At 41.6% G+C, this 15,384-nt stretch overlaps 2 protein-coding genes across 2 annotated transcripts; both read left to right on the forward strand.

The window, feature by feature from the left end:
* The first annotated feature begins 1,158 nt into the window (after positions 1 to 1,158).
* On the forward strand, positions 1,159 to 1,701 carry LOC140183001 (uncharacterized). Its single transcript, XM_072230990.1, has one exon. It carries the CDS (start codon positions 1,159 to 1,161, stop codon positions 1,699 to 1,701), a length of 543 nt encoding a protein of 180 aa, XP_072087091.1.
* A 135-nt stretch (positions 1,702 to 1,836) lies between these two features.
* On the forward strand, positions 1,837 to 2,538 carry LOC112785607 (uncharacterized). The gene has a single exon (XM_025829064.1). It carries the CDS (start codon positions 1,837 to 1,839, stop codon positions 2,536 to 2,538), a length of 702 nt encoding a protein of 233 aa, XP_025684849.1.
* Positions 2,539 to 15,384: the final 12,846 nt, after the last annotated feature.

Below are 15,384 nucleotides of genomic sequence, written 5' to 3' on the forward strand. Positions count from 1 at the left end.
TTCAGTAATGGCAATTATGCGGCATTAATGGACAAGACATATTCCCAGGGATCATATGAAACATTCAGAAGATACGCTTTCTAATAATTATGAAGGAGTGGTTTGTCAAGCACATGATGGGATGAGGAATGGTAAAGGGCTGGAAACTACTAGGCCCAATAAAATTGTCATGGATCATGCTTGTTGGGTGAGGGGCAAGGCAGGGCGGAATAGGCCTTCTGCTGGGTTACCTAACCGGGTTTGTTTTGACCCAGTTCTACCTTTGACCCGGCAGGATCACATACTCTTGGTTCACGATCCATTGAAGACGGCGCCTCCAAGGTTCGGTCACGAACACGACGGGACACGCCATGAGGGGGAGCTGGATTCTGGAAGCCCCGAAGCGGAGACAAGGGGTAAGTCCGACGAGCCAACTCGGCAAGGAAGGAGGAAAGATACCGCCGGTTCGGAGCATGGCCGCCTGAACGAGGCAGAGCGTGAGACGCGAAACCGGGGAGAGGAGGGCTGTGGACAGTGCCGCGAGACGGCTGAGGGTGCTCCGGAATTAGCGGCTGATGGGACTCAACAAGGATCGACCTGCGAATTGGAAGTCATTATTGACGAGCGTGAACGAGAGCTGTTGAGGAAGGAGACGGCCTTGAGAACTGAATTGAGACATGGTCAACGAACTCCCTGTAACTCGGACGTTTTGGAGAGGACGCGAATTCCAGGAGATACGAGCCAGGGAAGGGTTGTCGGAATAATCACAAACTGCAATGAACCAGAAGCAGACAGGCAGAGTCGAGGTAAGTATGGCTTGGGACTGGAAGAGAAGGAGACTGTGCTGGATGGATTGGCCCAGAATGGTAACGGACAAGAGGACGAGAGGGATAATAGTGCAGAATCAGGGCCAGAGATGAGAGATTGCTTGAATGATGGTACGAAAACAGGTCCTGAAGATCAGAGGCCGAGTTGGGAAGAAGAGATGGCTGAGAACAAAGAGGCTTGGAAACTAGCTGTAGAGTCAGGAGCTCAGTGCAGTGATGAGGAGGACATCATGGCTATTTTGCAAGAGTAGAATGAAGCTATTGCTATGAAGCGGAGGCAGGCTAAGCAAAAAGAAAAAGTCCGAAGAAGCCGACCAAAAAACCGTAAACAGGTGTGTAATAGTTTGATTAAATGATCTTTAGTTCCTGGAATATACGGGGGTTGGGAGGTGCTGCAAAAGTTGGTATGCTAAAGACTTTCAAAAATAAATTTAAGTTGGATATGTTGGGCCTGATAGAAACAAAAAAGGAGTTAATAACTAAATTCGATGTTGTGCGTATCTGGGGAAGTGACAGAACATTTTGGGAGTCTATAAGTTTCATTGGGACTTCTGGAGGGTTATTGCTAATGTTGGATGAAGCGGCTTTTAAACTGTATAACTGCTATAAAGGAGATAGATGGATGTGTATAGAAGGAGTTGTGGTAAAAGATAATTTTCATTGTGCTATTTGCTTAGTGTATGGTCCGCATGAGAGAGCTGAGAAGATATCCATGTGGGAAGAATTGAGTTATATTGCAGGATTGTGTCAGGTGCCGTGCTATTTCTTGGGGGATTTTAATGAAATTGTGCACTTGGAGGAAAGGAAAGGAGCGACTACATTATCAGCATCTGTGGCAGAGTTTAAGACATGGATAAATGATATAGAGTTGATTGATTTGGCACTGAATGACTGAAGGTATACATGGTTTAGAGGATAGTCGTGCAGTCGTATAGATAGGAGCTTAGTCTCCGTGGGGTGGCTTGATGTATACCCGGAGCTGTGCCTAAGGAGTGGCCCGAGAGGTTTATTGGATCACTGCCCTTTGGTTATGGAAGACAGCAGAAGAATTGAGGGGCTACGACCGTTCCGTAGCTTGAACTCGTGGTTCACGCATGAAGGATTCTTGAGAATGGTGAAGGAAGAATGGAGGGAACTAGGTGATGTGCAATTCTTGCAGAAGATGAAAACACTGTCAGAACCACTACGTAGATGGCATAAGCAGCATTTTGAGGATATGGCTGAGCGGATAAAGAAGCTTGAGGAAGAAATTAGGAAGGTGGATGATATAGTTAGTAGCGGACAATATGACGGTACAACAGAGGCTAGGAGAAGGGCATTAATGAGGTGCTGCGAAAAGTGGTATCTAAGACAGGAGATGCATTGGAAGCAAATGTCAAGATCTCGGCACGCCAATGAGATGGATCGGAACACTAGGTACTTCCATAATATAGCTTCGGCGAGAAGGAGGAATAACCGGATTGAGTCGTTGGTTCTTAATGGGAGGCTAGTGAGGAATCAAGCAAGAATCAAGATTGCGGTTCAGGACTTCTACAAAAGCCTGTACCACCAGGAAGCGTCCCCAAGGGTGACCTTTAGGGATGGATTAGTTAATCGCTTAGAGAGGGAGGAAGCGGAAACTCTAGAGACGCTACCATCAGTAGAGGAAGTGAAGGAGACAGTTTGGGATTGTGAATCTTCTAAGGCTCCAGGGAGTGACGGATACAACATGTATTTTATAAAGAAGTGCTGAAATGAGATTGGAACAGAATTCACTGCAGCTGTGATGGGTTTCTTTGAGACTGCAAGATTATCAGTAGACGCTAATGTCACATGGGTAGCGCTAGCCCCAAAATTTGTTGGGGCTAAGGAGATAAAAGATTTTAGACCTATCAGTATGGTTGGGTGTGTCTATAAGGTAATCTCTAAATTGTTGACACGAAGGATGCGGAGTGTTATGCCAGGCTTAGTTGGAGAGTCACAGAGTGCCTTTGTGAAGGGGAGAAAGATACATGATGGAGCATTAATTGCATGTGAAACAGTACAATGGTTGAAACAGAAGAAGAAGGCATCAGCGATTATTAAACTCGACTTCCAAAAAGCGTATGACAGAGTCAAATGGTGTTTTGTTGATACTGTGCTGGAGAAGATGGGATTTGGAAGAACATGAAGGGCATGGGTTAGGGAGTGTGTTACATCGGCTTCAATCTCTATTCTGGTTAATGGGTCACCATCGAAACCATTCAAAATGGAGAGGGGATTACGTCAAGGTGATCCTTTATCACCATTTTTGTTTGTCCTAGTGGTGGATGTGCTTAACAGGATGATAGGGGAGGCAGTTAGGAATGGTCGGATATATCCACTCTTAGTCGGTAGGGACAATATAGAGTTATCACACTTACAATTTGCTGATGACACTATATTGTTTTGTCCGCCGGAGGAGGAGATACTGAGAAACTATAAGAGGCTTCTGAGGTACTTTGAAATGATGCCTGGCTTGAGCATTAACTTTGAGAAGTCTAACTTGATACTAGTGAACTGCAGCTCGGAGTGGGTGAATCGGATGTGCCAGCTACTAGGTTGTAAAGAGGCAGCTCTACCGGTGAGATACCTTGGCATTAGCCTAGGAGCAAATCCGCGGTTGGTAAAAACTTGGAAGCCGGTTCTAGATAAGGTGAAAGAGAAACTTAGCTTGTGGAAAGCCAAAACTCTTAGTAAGGCTGGTAAGCTGGTACTTATTAAGTCGGTAATTAACAGCCTACCTATTTATTACCTGAGTTTGTACAAGATGCCTAATGCGGTAGCCCGAAGAATAATATCCTTACAGAGGAGGTTCTTTTGGGGGAAGGATGATGGTCGACCTAGTGTGGCCCTTGTGAAGTGGGAGCTAATCCAGGCACCAAAGAAGTTAGGAGGATTGGGGGTGGGTGATGCGGTGGTCCGGAATATAGCCTTACTATTTAAATGGTGGTGGCGGTTCTCGAAGGAAGACTGCCCTCTATGGAAACAGATTGTATGCTCCTACAATAACTTGAATCCAAATCACTTGTTGTCAACTCAGACATTGCCGAAAAGGGGGGTCCGTGGAGAGATATATGTCAAGTGCAAATAAAAGAGCAACATGTCAGGCAGAAGATGATTGATGGCCTTGCTATGGAAGTAGGAGATAGAAGATCCACCAGATTTTGGGAGGATACATGGCTACAAGTGGGGAAGCTGAAAGACTCCTTTTACGAGACTCTTCTTACTTTCAAACCAAAAAGGATCAGTGATTGGGGAGTGTGGGTTCTGGGATAGGATAAAGTGCGTTTGGCACTTCCAATGGAGAAGAGAACTACGACAGTGGGTGATGAGATAACTTTTGCGTGGTCTAGAAAATTGCGGATAAATCCTCGTTACAAGTATAGTTTCTAAACCTTCAAAAGTCCTTTCATACAAACATTTTGGGTGTCACAAGTAACAAACCCCTTAAAAATTGTTAACCGAGTATTCAAACCTCGGGTCGTCTTCTCAAGGAACTGCGAGGAAGTATGTTCTTATTATTGGTTATAAAGGTTGTAATCGGGGTTTAGAATGTGAGAAGCAAGTAATTTAAATGACGAGTGAATTAAATGGCAATTAAAAATAAATAATAACTGTAAAACAACTTTTAGCAAGGTAGAGGAATTAGAGGTCCAACTTAGTTATCTCTCTCAACAATAATGAAAGTTGAATCTAAACTCCACTTGGTCAACCTTTACCAAGGCAAGGAAAAGTCAATGGACTAATTAAATTGACCTTTGAATCCTATTTATCTCCTAAGAAAAGGTTGGGATTACTCAAGTTCAACTCAATTAGCAAGATCACGATTATCAATTGTGTTGAGTTTAATAACTGTTGAGTTACTAAATTCTTAACCAGAACCAAAAGGGAAAAAAGTAAAATTGCTGGAATAATAAAAATATCTTTAGATGGGAAGCAATGATAACTTAAGTCAAAGAGAACAATCATGAACTGAAAATACCTCAAATATCATTAATTCAAATAACTGTCTGTAACATGGAATAATTCATAAATCAAATTATAGTAATCAATTCAAATGTTGGAATCAAATAAATAGAAGTAAAAACTAAAAGAACATTAAAACCTAGATCCAGAGTTACTCTTAAAACAAGAAGAAATCCTAAATCCTAAAAGAGAGAGAGAGAAGATCTCCCTCTCAACTAAATCTAAATCATTGAAAGGTAAAAATATGCGAGCTCTCCCTGAATGGATGCATTCCCTCACTTCATAACCTCTGGTCTATGCTTTCCGGACTTGGATTTGGGCCAAAAAGGACTTTAGAACTCGCTGGGGCGTGTTCTGTAATTTTCTGGTGCGTGGCCTCTGTCACGCATCCGCGTGGATCACGCGGTTGCGTCATTCGGAGCTTTTCCTTGCCACGCAGTCGCGTCAGTCATGCGACCGTGTCATGTGCGTTCTGCTTAAGGCTCGCGGTCGCGTCAGTCATGCGGCCGCGTCGCTGAATCTTCGCTTCTGGCACGCGATCGCGTCGTCCATGCGATCGCGTGAACACCAGTTTCCTTAAAGCTCCGTTTTGCTTTCTCCTTCCATTTTTGTATGTTTCCTTTTCCATCCTCTAAGTCATTCTGCCTTAGAAAATCTGAAACTACTCAACACACTAATCATGGCATCGAATGGAAATAAAGGTAATTAAAATAATTAATTTTTAAAGCTTAGGAAACATGTTTTTCACAATACGACATAATGAGGAAGGGAAAGTAAAACCATGTAATTAATGTGAATAAGTAGATGAAGGATTATATAAATCACTCAAATAAAGCACAAAAGAACTCATGAAATATGGGTTTATCAACCTCCCCACACTTAAACACTAGCATGTCCTCATGCTAAATCCAAGGTAAATAATTAAGGTTAAAGTGATGGAATGTTATGAAATGCAACTTATGCTAAATGCATCTACCTAATGAGTCATGCAATTCTAATTCATCCACTCATATATAAAGCCTACATGTAGTCAAGTTATTTCACATTCTCAAGGAGATATATATATATATATATATATATATATATATATATATATAGCTAACCCTTAAATAATAAAGCATTTTAGCAAATGAGATGGGAAAGAAAACTTTGTACAAACTTGCAAAACAATTAGTAATTTAAGTACAGATATATGTTGATGAGTTATTGAACCCTCACTGGATTATGTGTTTACTCTCTAGTCACTCAGTGTTTATTGGGTTTATTCACTCTATTTCTCTTTTTATTCTTAATTTCTATAGCTTTGTTCTTCATCTAACCAATCAACAATTATAGAATATAGTCATACCAAAACTCATGAGGTCTTTAATTAAGGTTGTAATGGGGTCAAGGCAAAGGGTAAGGATATATGTATAAGGCTAAGTAAGCTAATAAGTGAATCCTTAATTAGACTAAGATCTCACCTAACATACATATTTAGTAAAATAAAATTTCTTTACCTATTTTCTCATATTTCCCACTTATTGTTACATGCTCATGTTTCACTTTTTATTTTATTTTTTTATTCCATGTGCATTGTTTTCATTAGAGAATTTTCTTTTTGTATTCCCTCTTATTTAGATGCTGAAAAATAACTTTTTTTTAATGCACATGATAATTAGATCACTTAGATTTTCTCATGAGCATGCTTCCCAAATTTTACTTTATTCCTTTTTACTTTTTCTACCTTTTTGGTTCTATCATCCATGTTCCCAAAAGGTTTCCCACATTTAACTCTATTCATGATTTTCTATCTTAAGCTAACCAAGGATTCACTTGGGATTTTCTTTTGTTTTTCTGCTTAAGGCTAGTAATTTGGCTAAATAGAATAAAGGGGTTTTAATAGGCTCAAGGGGGCTAACAAGGGTCATGTAAAAGGCAGGCTAATTTGGGGGTGAGTGAGCTAAAATCAAATGATGGCCTCAATCATTCTCTTGGTATGTATCTATTCTATATTCTATAATTGAACATATAGATTAAAGCAAAAGAAAGAACATCAGAATAAAAAGAAATGTAACACACAGAAATGAAATTATGGTTTGAATGCAACCATACAATTTAAGCTCAAGACTCACAGGCTGTGTGTTCTCTAACTCAAGCATCATATATCATTTATATATTGTATGCAGGTTTAGTTAAAAATTCCCATTATTCTCTTGAAAAAAATTATTTAGGGTAGCTTTTAAAGTTTTAATGTTCCTTCTTGATGAAATGTTGTCAACTAACATGTAATGCTATATATACAAGGTGTGGGTTGTTTTGATTCTGTTAAAGTTTCTAGTTTACTTTCTTTTTTTATTTTTTTATTTAAACTATACTATCTTATGCTAAAAAGGGTAAAATATACTAATTAATCCACTAATAAATCAGAATTGCAAACTAAACTAAATAACTAAAATAAACTAAATAACTCAAATATGAACAAAAAATGTAAAATGCAGAAAATAGAGTAAAATATACAAGTAGCAATGTATAAGTACTCAAAAAATAACAATAAAAGAAAAAGAGAAAAATATAGAAAAATATCCAAAATGAAAGAAAAAGTATGTAGTAGTTCACCAAAATAAATGCCAGAGATGGCGACCTCCCCACACTCAAAATGAAGCATCGTCCCCGATGCTCAATCAAGCCGGGTGTGAAGGAGTGTCATCACTGGGAGGGATGGTAGCTGGGGTCTCTGTGGCGGTGGTGGGCTGAGAGTTTGGCTGCTGTAGAGGGAAGACTAACTGGATTGGGATCTCTGGATCTGCAGCCTCAAGCTGATGTGGGGCAGTCTGCTCTGTGGCTGCCTGCTGAGGAGTCTCTGCATGGGAATGAGGCTCCTCCTCGTGCTCATCCTCCTCCTCCTCTGATGGCTCTGATGGTGTGTCGGGCTCGGAGGGGATGTCGGCGCCCTGTCTGATCATCAACTTCAGATGGGAATAGCGTCGCCTGCTGCGGCGCTCCAATCTCTCATACTGGCGCCTGTTACGGTGCTCCATCTGATCAAGCTGGCGGAATAGACGGTGCACGAGGCGATAAACCGGCTCAGAGGCGGGTGGAGGTGCAGTGGTGGCAGTAGGGGTAGCTGGGGCAGCTGTGAAGAGGGTCCAGCAGACGGAGGGGCAGTCTCATCAGTAGCAGTGGCAGGTGGTGGTCTGTAGCCCAGAGCAAGGAAGTTCCTGCTGTGAGGAATGATCTTCCTGCAGTCCGCTGCTGGTGGTCGCTCATCGGCATCCTCCCAAGGCACATCAGCCTGACGGCCTAGCCGTGTAACCAGATAAGGAAAGGGGAGGGTGCCTCGGATGTGGGCCCTGGCCATATAATGCCGGATAAAACGAGGCAAGTACAGGTCCTTACCCTCCAGAACACACCAGAGGAGGGTGATCATGGCAACCGGGATCTCAGTCTCATGAGTACTCGGCATCACATAATTGCTCAAGATCTGATGCCATAGCCGGGCCTCATCATTCAGGTACACTCTCTTGAGCCCTCTAGGCATGGTGGTGTTCTGACCCATCTCCCAAGAAACAGCAGGGTCGAGAGCAATCCGTGCCTTCACAACATCCCAATCAAACTGCAACTGACCCATGTCCTCCTCAGCTTGTGCATAACCATCTGGCTGATCGGACTTGGCTGGGAGCTGGAGAATGGTCTCTATGGCCTCTTCAGTGACCAGAATTTGTTTTCCCCTCAGGTTCACTGCATCAAGGGTAGTAAGGTAGTAGTTGCAATAGAATTCCCAGACCCAAGATGCATTGACCTCTGTCAGTGATCTCTCCAGAAAGAACCAGCCCCTTTGCTTGATTTGCTCAGTAGTGTATTGCTGGAGGGCTTCTGGAATCTTCAAGGTGCGTTCCAGTTATAGATTTCTGGAGTTTGCAAAAGTCGGGTACTTCAGCTCACAGTACCGGTTTGCAAATTTTATAAGATCAGTAGAAGGGAGCAGCTGGTCAGCTTTTTCCTGCTGTGTGAAGTTCTTCTCCCGCCATGATGAATCGTGCATTAGAGCAATGATGGACTGGGAGGAATCTCCTCTCTTGCGCTTGCCAGTGGCCTTGCCTTTGCCTTTCCTCTGTGAGGCAGACATCCTGAAAAACAGAAAACCAGGAATTGGATAAAAAAATAGGAAAGCAAATAGGCAATTAAATAAAGGAAACTCCAAGCGGCAAAGGAGAAATAAAATAAGGAAAATGAGTATATGAAATGTGATTGAATTAATGTTAAATGGAAAGAAAATAAGCAATATGCCATGGTTAGAAAGTTAGAGGAAAGTGAAAATAATCAGAAAAGAGATCAAAAGGGTTAGTATGGTTAGGATTTGAAAGAGAAATTAGTAAATTAAAATTAGTGAGTTAGGAAAGTAAGTGGCATAGAAAAAATTCCATATAACAAGGATTCATAGGTAAGAATAGAAGTACTCATAATCGAATAGAGAAAACAGGTTGATGCTGATTCGAATAGAAAATCAGAAATTGGAATCAATGAATCACAATTGCAGGTTATAAACCAGGAAATCAAAGAGGATAAGAACGTGGCCCTAGCATTCATGAAATGGTTTGGGGGAAAGCAGAGTAAAACAGAGTTGCCAAACCAAAATAAGAATGAAAACAATTTTTAAAAAAAAATTGGGCAGCATTCTGGCTAAAATTGGATTGTCCCGGAAATTAAACAGCAATCATATCAGTTCATATGAATTAAAAGAAAGCAAGCTGCATGTACATAGATATAGAATAAACATAAAAACTCAATGTAAACAGCAGCAACATACAAGAAAGCAGCATATGAATCATGATTACAGCAGCAACATATTTGCACATAGGATAAAACAGAAGTAAGAACAGTGCAAGTAAACAGACCTAGATCCACTAACCACAGTCTAAGCTACCTAACAACCTAAAAATCCACTACAACATGCAAGTCTAGCTATCCTAATCATGAACATAAACGGAATAAAAAAATACAGAAAAGTGACGAACGGATAAAAAGGATTGCGTGTTACGGAACCTGGTAAGCGGAAGGGGTGGAACAGGGAAGAAGGTGGCTGCGGCGGCATCCGGCGCGGTGATGGTGCACGACGACCCGGTGGCGGCTGAGGGGGCAGTGGCGGCGAGGGTTTTTGGGTTGGTGATAGAAGAGGGGGGTGCGGTTGGGTGGCGGAGAGAGAGGGGGCGCGGCTGGGTGGCGGTGGTGGCGGCTGGATGGTCGCGGAGGCAGTGGCAGAGAGGGGAGGGGAGAGGAGGAAGGGAGAAGAAGGGAGGGGAGGGGGTTGGGGCGGCGGCGTACGGGGTGGCGGCGGCGTCTGGGTGGCCGGCGGTGTCGGCTGGGTGGTGCTGGGTGGTGGTTGGAGGGAGAGGGGGCAGAGAGGGAGAAGAGGATTGGGGGTGGGGGGGTCGCGACTGATAGGGTTCGCGGGCTGGGGGTTATATTTTCAAATCCACGCGGCCGCGTGGGGGACGCGGTCGCGTGGTTGGGACGAAAATGGGAGTGACGCGATCGCGTGGGGGGCGCGATCGCATGATAGGGGGGAAGAAGGGTGACGCGATCGCGTGGGTCGCGCGACCGCGTCGCTGGAATTTGTGCTAAACGCACGACTCCAGCGCCGTTTTAGCGCGACTCTCTGTCTCCTTTTGGGTTGATGCGCAATCCATGCGACGCGATCGCGTCGCTCACGCGGTCGCGTGGGATTGGTATTGGGTAAATGACGCGATTGCATGGGACATGCGATCGCGTGGGCCAATTTGTGCGAAACGCACAAGCGCCGCACGATTCCAGCCTAACTTTCTGTTCGTTGGATCCGTACGTCGATATATATATCACGCGGCCGCGTGGTTCACGCGGTCGCATGGGTGGTGTTTTGCGCGATACGACGCGATCGCATGGGGCATGCGGTCGCGTCGTGCAACTTTTTTTTTTATATGCATGAAAAATGCAGAATGCAATGACTATCATGAATGCTTATGCATGATTCCAGGTTTAATAAATTAAAATGAAAAAGGAAAAATGAAAGTAATTAACAAGAAATAAATTGAAAAAGAAGCGACCATACCATGGTGGGTTGTCTCCCACCTAGCACTTTTAGTTAAAGTCCTTAAGTTGGACACTGGAAGGGTATCCTGTTATGGTGGCTTATGTTTAAATTCGTCCAAAAATTTCCACCAGTGCTTGGAATGCCAATAGCTTCCGGGGTCCCAAACTAGGCATGTAAAGCTTCTGAGCAGCTTCAAACCGATATTCAGCCTCCCGGGATGATGAATGTTAGAATATAATCCATGATCCCAAGCTGTGTTTTTAGATTCGCCTTCGTTTTGATTTGCAAGTTTCCATTCGGGCGGGTTAAAAAGTAGAATCTCACCGTGGCGACCAAACGTTCTCCGTGATCCATGTAATTGAGCATGATACCAATCTGTGTACTTCGAGGTGAAGCGTGGAACCTTATTGAACCTGGTGTACCAGTTCTGAGTACGAGCCAATTCCCTCTTACCCTTAAAGCCGCAGAGAGCTCTGAGTTGGCCATCTGTTTCAAGCAAACCATATTCAAGTGAATAAGTAAAATTATAAGTTAAGGATTGTACCCACTTGAAGCTTGTATTGGGTGGTAATGGCCTTGGGATAGGTGTTTTTGGTGGTTCTGCAAGTTCCGTTTCCTTGTGCTCTTCTATGAATTCTTCCACTTCCTTGCAAAGATCTTCAATTGTATCTGTATCCTGGTCAAAGTCTTCTATGTCTTCCTCATCACTCGAGTCATAGATTGGAGGTTGAGAGAAATCTACCTCCGCATCGTCTTCATATTCACTTGGGGAAGATTCTTCGATCTCAGAGAATTCACTTGCGGACGCAAGTTCATCACTCGGAGAACTAGATTCTTCTTGGATTATTCCGTCTGATTCTTCGTAAACGACTTGCCTTGGAGATTGTACGGTATCCTCCTTAGCATTAACTGTGGCATCTTGGACGGGGTTTTCCTCAATTCTGGATTCCCAAGGAAGTTCAGCATCGCCTAGATCTTCAACCAACTCTTCTTCTTGAACAATGACAGCTTCTTCCACTTGTTCTAGTACGAATTCATTCTCTGTCTTGTCCACTGGAGCCTCTAGTATTTCCTTCATGCTACGCTCTTCATCGGGCTGTCCACAGGGAGCTGTGGTTGATCCTTGTATTTTTGAGCGCCTAGTGGCCCATTGAATCAGTGCTTGCTCCAGTTGTTGAACGGTGTTTGAAATTTAATTACTGTTTCTTTTAGGCGATCCTTTGCTTCGCGGTTTGCCAGACTTGGACATGATACAAAGGAAAGTGGTGATGATTGGGAACCATTGGATTGGTATTGGGGTAAGGAAGGATCATATGATGGCGAATGGTGAAGAGAAGCTTGTGAGTGTGGTGGTTCGAGATTATGTTGAAAGGATGGTTCATATGCACGGGGTGGGGCTTGTTGGTAGTTACAAGGTTGTCCACCATGTCTTTCAGCTGGGTATGCACGGTGGAATGGTCTTTGTCCATGATATCTCGGAGGGTGTTGCTGCCAAAAGGGTTGATTAGATCCTCTTGGTTCCATCCATCCTTGATTGGTCTGACCTTGATGCACATTCCTGCTGTAACTTCTATTTCCTTTAACAATATTAGAACCAAACTCAAAGCGAGAGGGGTGAGAGTTCATAGTAGCAAATAAAGATAAAAAGGAAAAACAAAAATAAATAAACAAGCAAAAGAAAAATATTTACAATAACCAATAATAAGGCAAACGTTAGCAGTTCCCCGGCAACGGCGCCATTTTGATGAGATAACTTTTGCGTGGTCTAGAAAATTGCGGATAAATTCTCGTTGCAAGTATAGTTTCTAAACCTTCAAAAGTCCTTTCATACAAACGTTTTGGGTGTCACAAGTAACAAACCCCTTAAAAATTGTTAACCGAGTATTCAAACCTCGGGTCGTCTTCTCAAGGAACTGCGAGGAAGTATGTTCTTATTATTGGTTATAAAGGTTGTAATCGGGGTTTAGAAGGTGAGAAGCAAGTAATTTAAATGACGAGTGAATTAAATGGCAATTAAAAATAAATAATAACTGTAAAGCAACTTTTAGCAAGGTAGAGGAATTAGAGGTCCAACTTAGTTATCTCTCTCAACAATAATGAAAGTTGAATCTAAACTCCACTTGGTCAACCTTTACCAGGGCAAGGGAAAGTCAATGGACTAATTAAATTGACCTTTGAATCCTATTTATCTCCTAAGAAAAGGTTGGGATTACTCAAGTTCAACTCAATTAGCAAGATCACGATTATCAATTGTGTTGAGTTTAATAACTGTTGAGTTACTAAATTCTTAACCAAAACCAAAAAGGGAAAAAGTAAAATTGCTGGAATAATAAAAATATCTTTAGATGGGAAGCAATGATAACTTAAGTCAAAGAGAACAATCATAAACTGAAAATACCTCAAATATCATTAATTCAAATAACTGTCTGTAACATGGAATAATTCATAAATCAAATTATAGTAATCAATTCAAATGTTGGAATCAAATAAATAGAAGTAAAAACTAAAAGAACATTAAAACCTGGATCCAGAGTTACTCTTAAAACAAGAAGAAATCCTAAATCCTAAAAGAGAGAGAGAAGATCTCCCTCTCAACTAAATCTAAATCATTGAAAGGTAAAAATATGCGAGCTCTCCCTGAATGGATGCATTTCCTCACTTCATAACCTCTGGTCTATGCTTTTCGGACTTGGATTTGGGCCAAAAAGGGCTTTAGAACTCGCTGGGGCGTGTTCTGTAATTTTCTGGTGCGTGGCCTCTGTCATGCGTCCGCATGGATCACGCGGTCGCGTCATTCGGAGCTTTTCCTTGCCACGCGGTCGCGTCAGTCATGCGACCGCGTCAGTCATGCGGCCGCGTCGCTGAATCTTCGCTTCTGGCACGCAATCGCATCGTCCATGCGATCGCGTGAACACAAGTTTCCTTAAAGCTCCGTTTTGCTTTCTCCTTCCATTTTTGTATGTTTCCTTTTCCATTCTCTAAGTCATTCTGCCTTAGAAAATCTGAAACTACTCAACACACTAATCACGGCATCGAATGGAAATAAAGGTAATTAAAATAATTAATTTTTAAAGCTTAGGAAACATGTTTTTCACAATACGATATAATGAGGAAGGGAAAGTAAAACCATGAAATTAATGTGAATAAGTAGGTGAAGGATTATATAAATCACTCAAATTAAGCACAAAAGAACTCATGAAATATGGGTTTATCAGTGGGAGACAGATACATTGAACCAACTGCTTTATGTCCTGCAATCTGTTAGACTAATAGCAGATGTACAAGATAGAGTCTTGTGAAAATTTAATAAGGAAGGCATTTATTCTACTAATTCCTTTGTGCAGGATTTGCAGGAAGAGATTTTGGATGAGGAGCTACTGAGATACAGGTTCACGAAGGAGATCTGGAAAGGCCTAGTTACTCCTCGAGTGGAGTTATTCGCCGGGTTTGTGTTGGTAGGCCGGGTCAATACAAAGGACCGGCTAAGTAGGTTGGGGATCATACAACAGAATGATGTTTTGTGCGTGCTGTGTAAGAAACATGCTGAAAATATACAACATCTATTTATTACTTGTGAGTACTCTTGGCAGGTGTGTTGTGCTTGGATATCGGCGTTTGGAGAGACGTGGGTTGCTCCTGGTAACTTGAAAGAGCTTTATGAGAATTGGAGATCTGTGCCGATGAGAAAAGAGAGGCGTAAGTATTGGATACTTGGATTCTTCTCAGTCATATGGATTATTTGGCTATGTCGGAATGATGTTATATTTCACAGCAAGGAAACAGGAATTGGCGAATGCGTGGAGCAATCATTTTCATGTGCTATGGAATGGTGTTGTAAATAACTCATGTTGTTGATGGCTATGCCGGAGATGACATAGGAGTTGTTAAGTATTTATAGTTATTGTCTTAGTATTACTTTGCTCCACTTGTGTGTTGAGCTCTTACTTTCAAAAAAAAAAAGGTAGTTTCAGTATTCAGTATGAAGATGATGAAATAGAAAAGGGGTTAAGAATTCTCGGGGAAGAGAATTTAGATGATTATGGCAATGAGCGATAAACTTTTCAATTTTTTTTAACAATTGAGGGAGTAAAGTATGATTTTCTGTTATTAATTTTTTATTTAAGACTAAAAATAAATATGAAAGAAAAAATAATAAGAGATTAGAGATCACACTTCACGCTTTCAATTTTTTTTAATAATTGAGAGAATCCATTTCCATAAGTAATATTGAGGGGTAAATCGGTTTCGGTATTTAGCTTTACTCTCTAATATAATAATGGGTTACTCTTTATGTTTTAATTTCTTTATTAGCAAAACATTGTACAACTGTAATAATAAAAAAGATTAAGTATGATTTTAGTCTTTAAGTTATATGCTGAAAAAAATTTTTATTTTCAACCTTTTTTTACATACAAAATTGTCTATAAAATTTAATATAGTTTTAAAATCGTTCTTCAGATCAAAATACTCTTCTCTTCTTCTTTTTCTTCTTCTTCATCACAACATCTCTTCTTCTTCATCAAAAGCAAAAATAAAAGCAGAAATAGAAATAGGGAGCCAATG

Source organism: Arachis hypogaea, chromosome 20 (genome assembly GCF_003086295.3).
Source record: "Arachis hypogaea cultivar Tifrunner chromosome 20, arahy.Tifrunner.gnm2.J5K5, whole genome shotgun sequence".
Taxonomy (NCBI): Eukaryota; Viridiplantae; Streptophyta; class Magnoliopsida; order Fabales; family Fabaceae; genus Arachis; species Arachis hypogaea.

Excerpts from the sequence above, each read along its gene's own strand:
- LOC140183001 (XM_072230990.1), top strand. The coding sequence starts at position 1,159 with ATGATCTTTAGTTCCTGGAATATACGGGGGTTGGGAGGTGCTGCAAAA.
- LOC112785607 (XM_025829064.1), top strand. The coding sequence starts at position 1,837 with ATGGAAGACAGCAGAAGAATTGAGGGGCTACGACCGTTCCGTAGCTTG.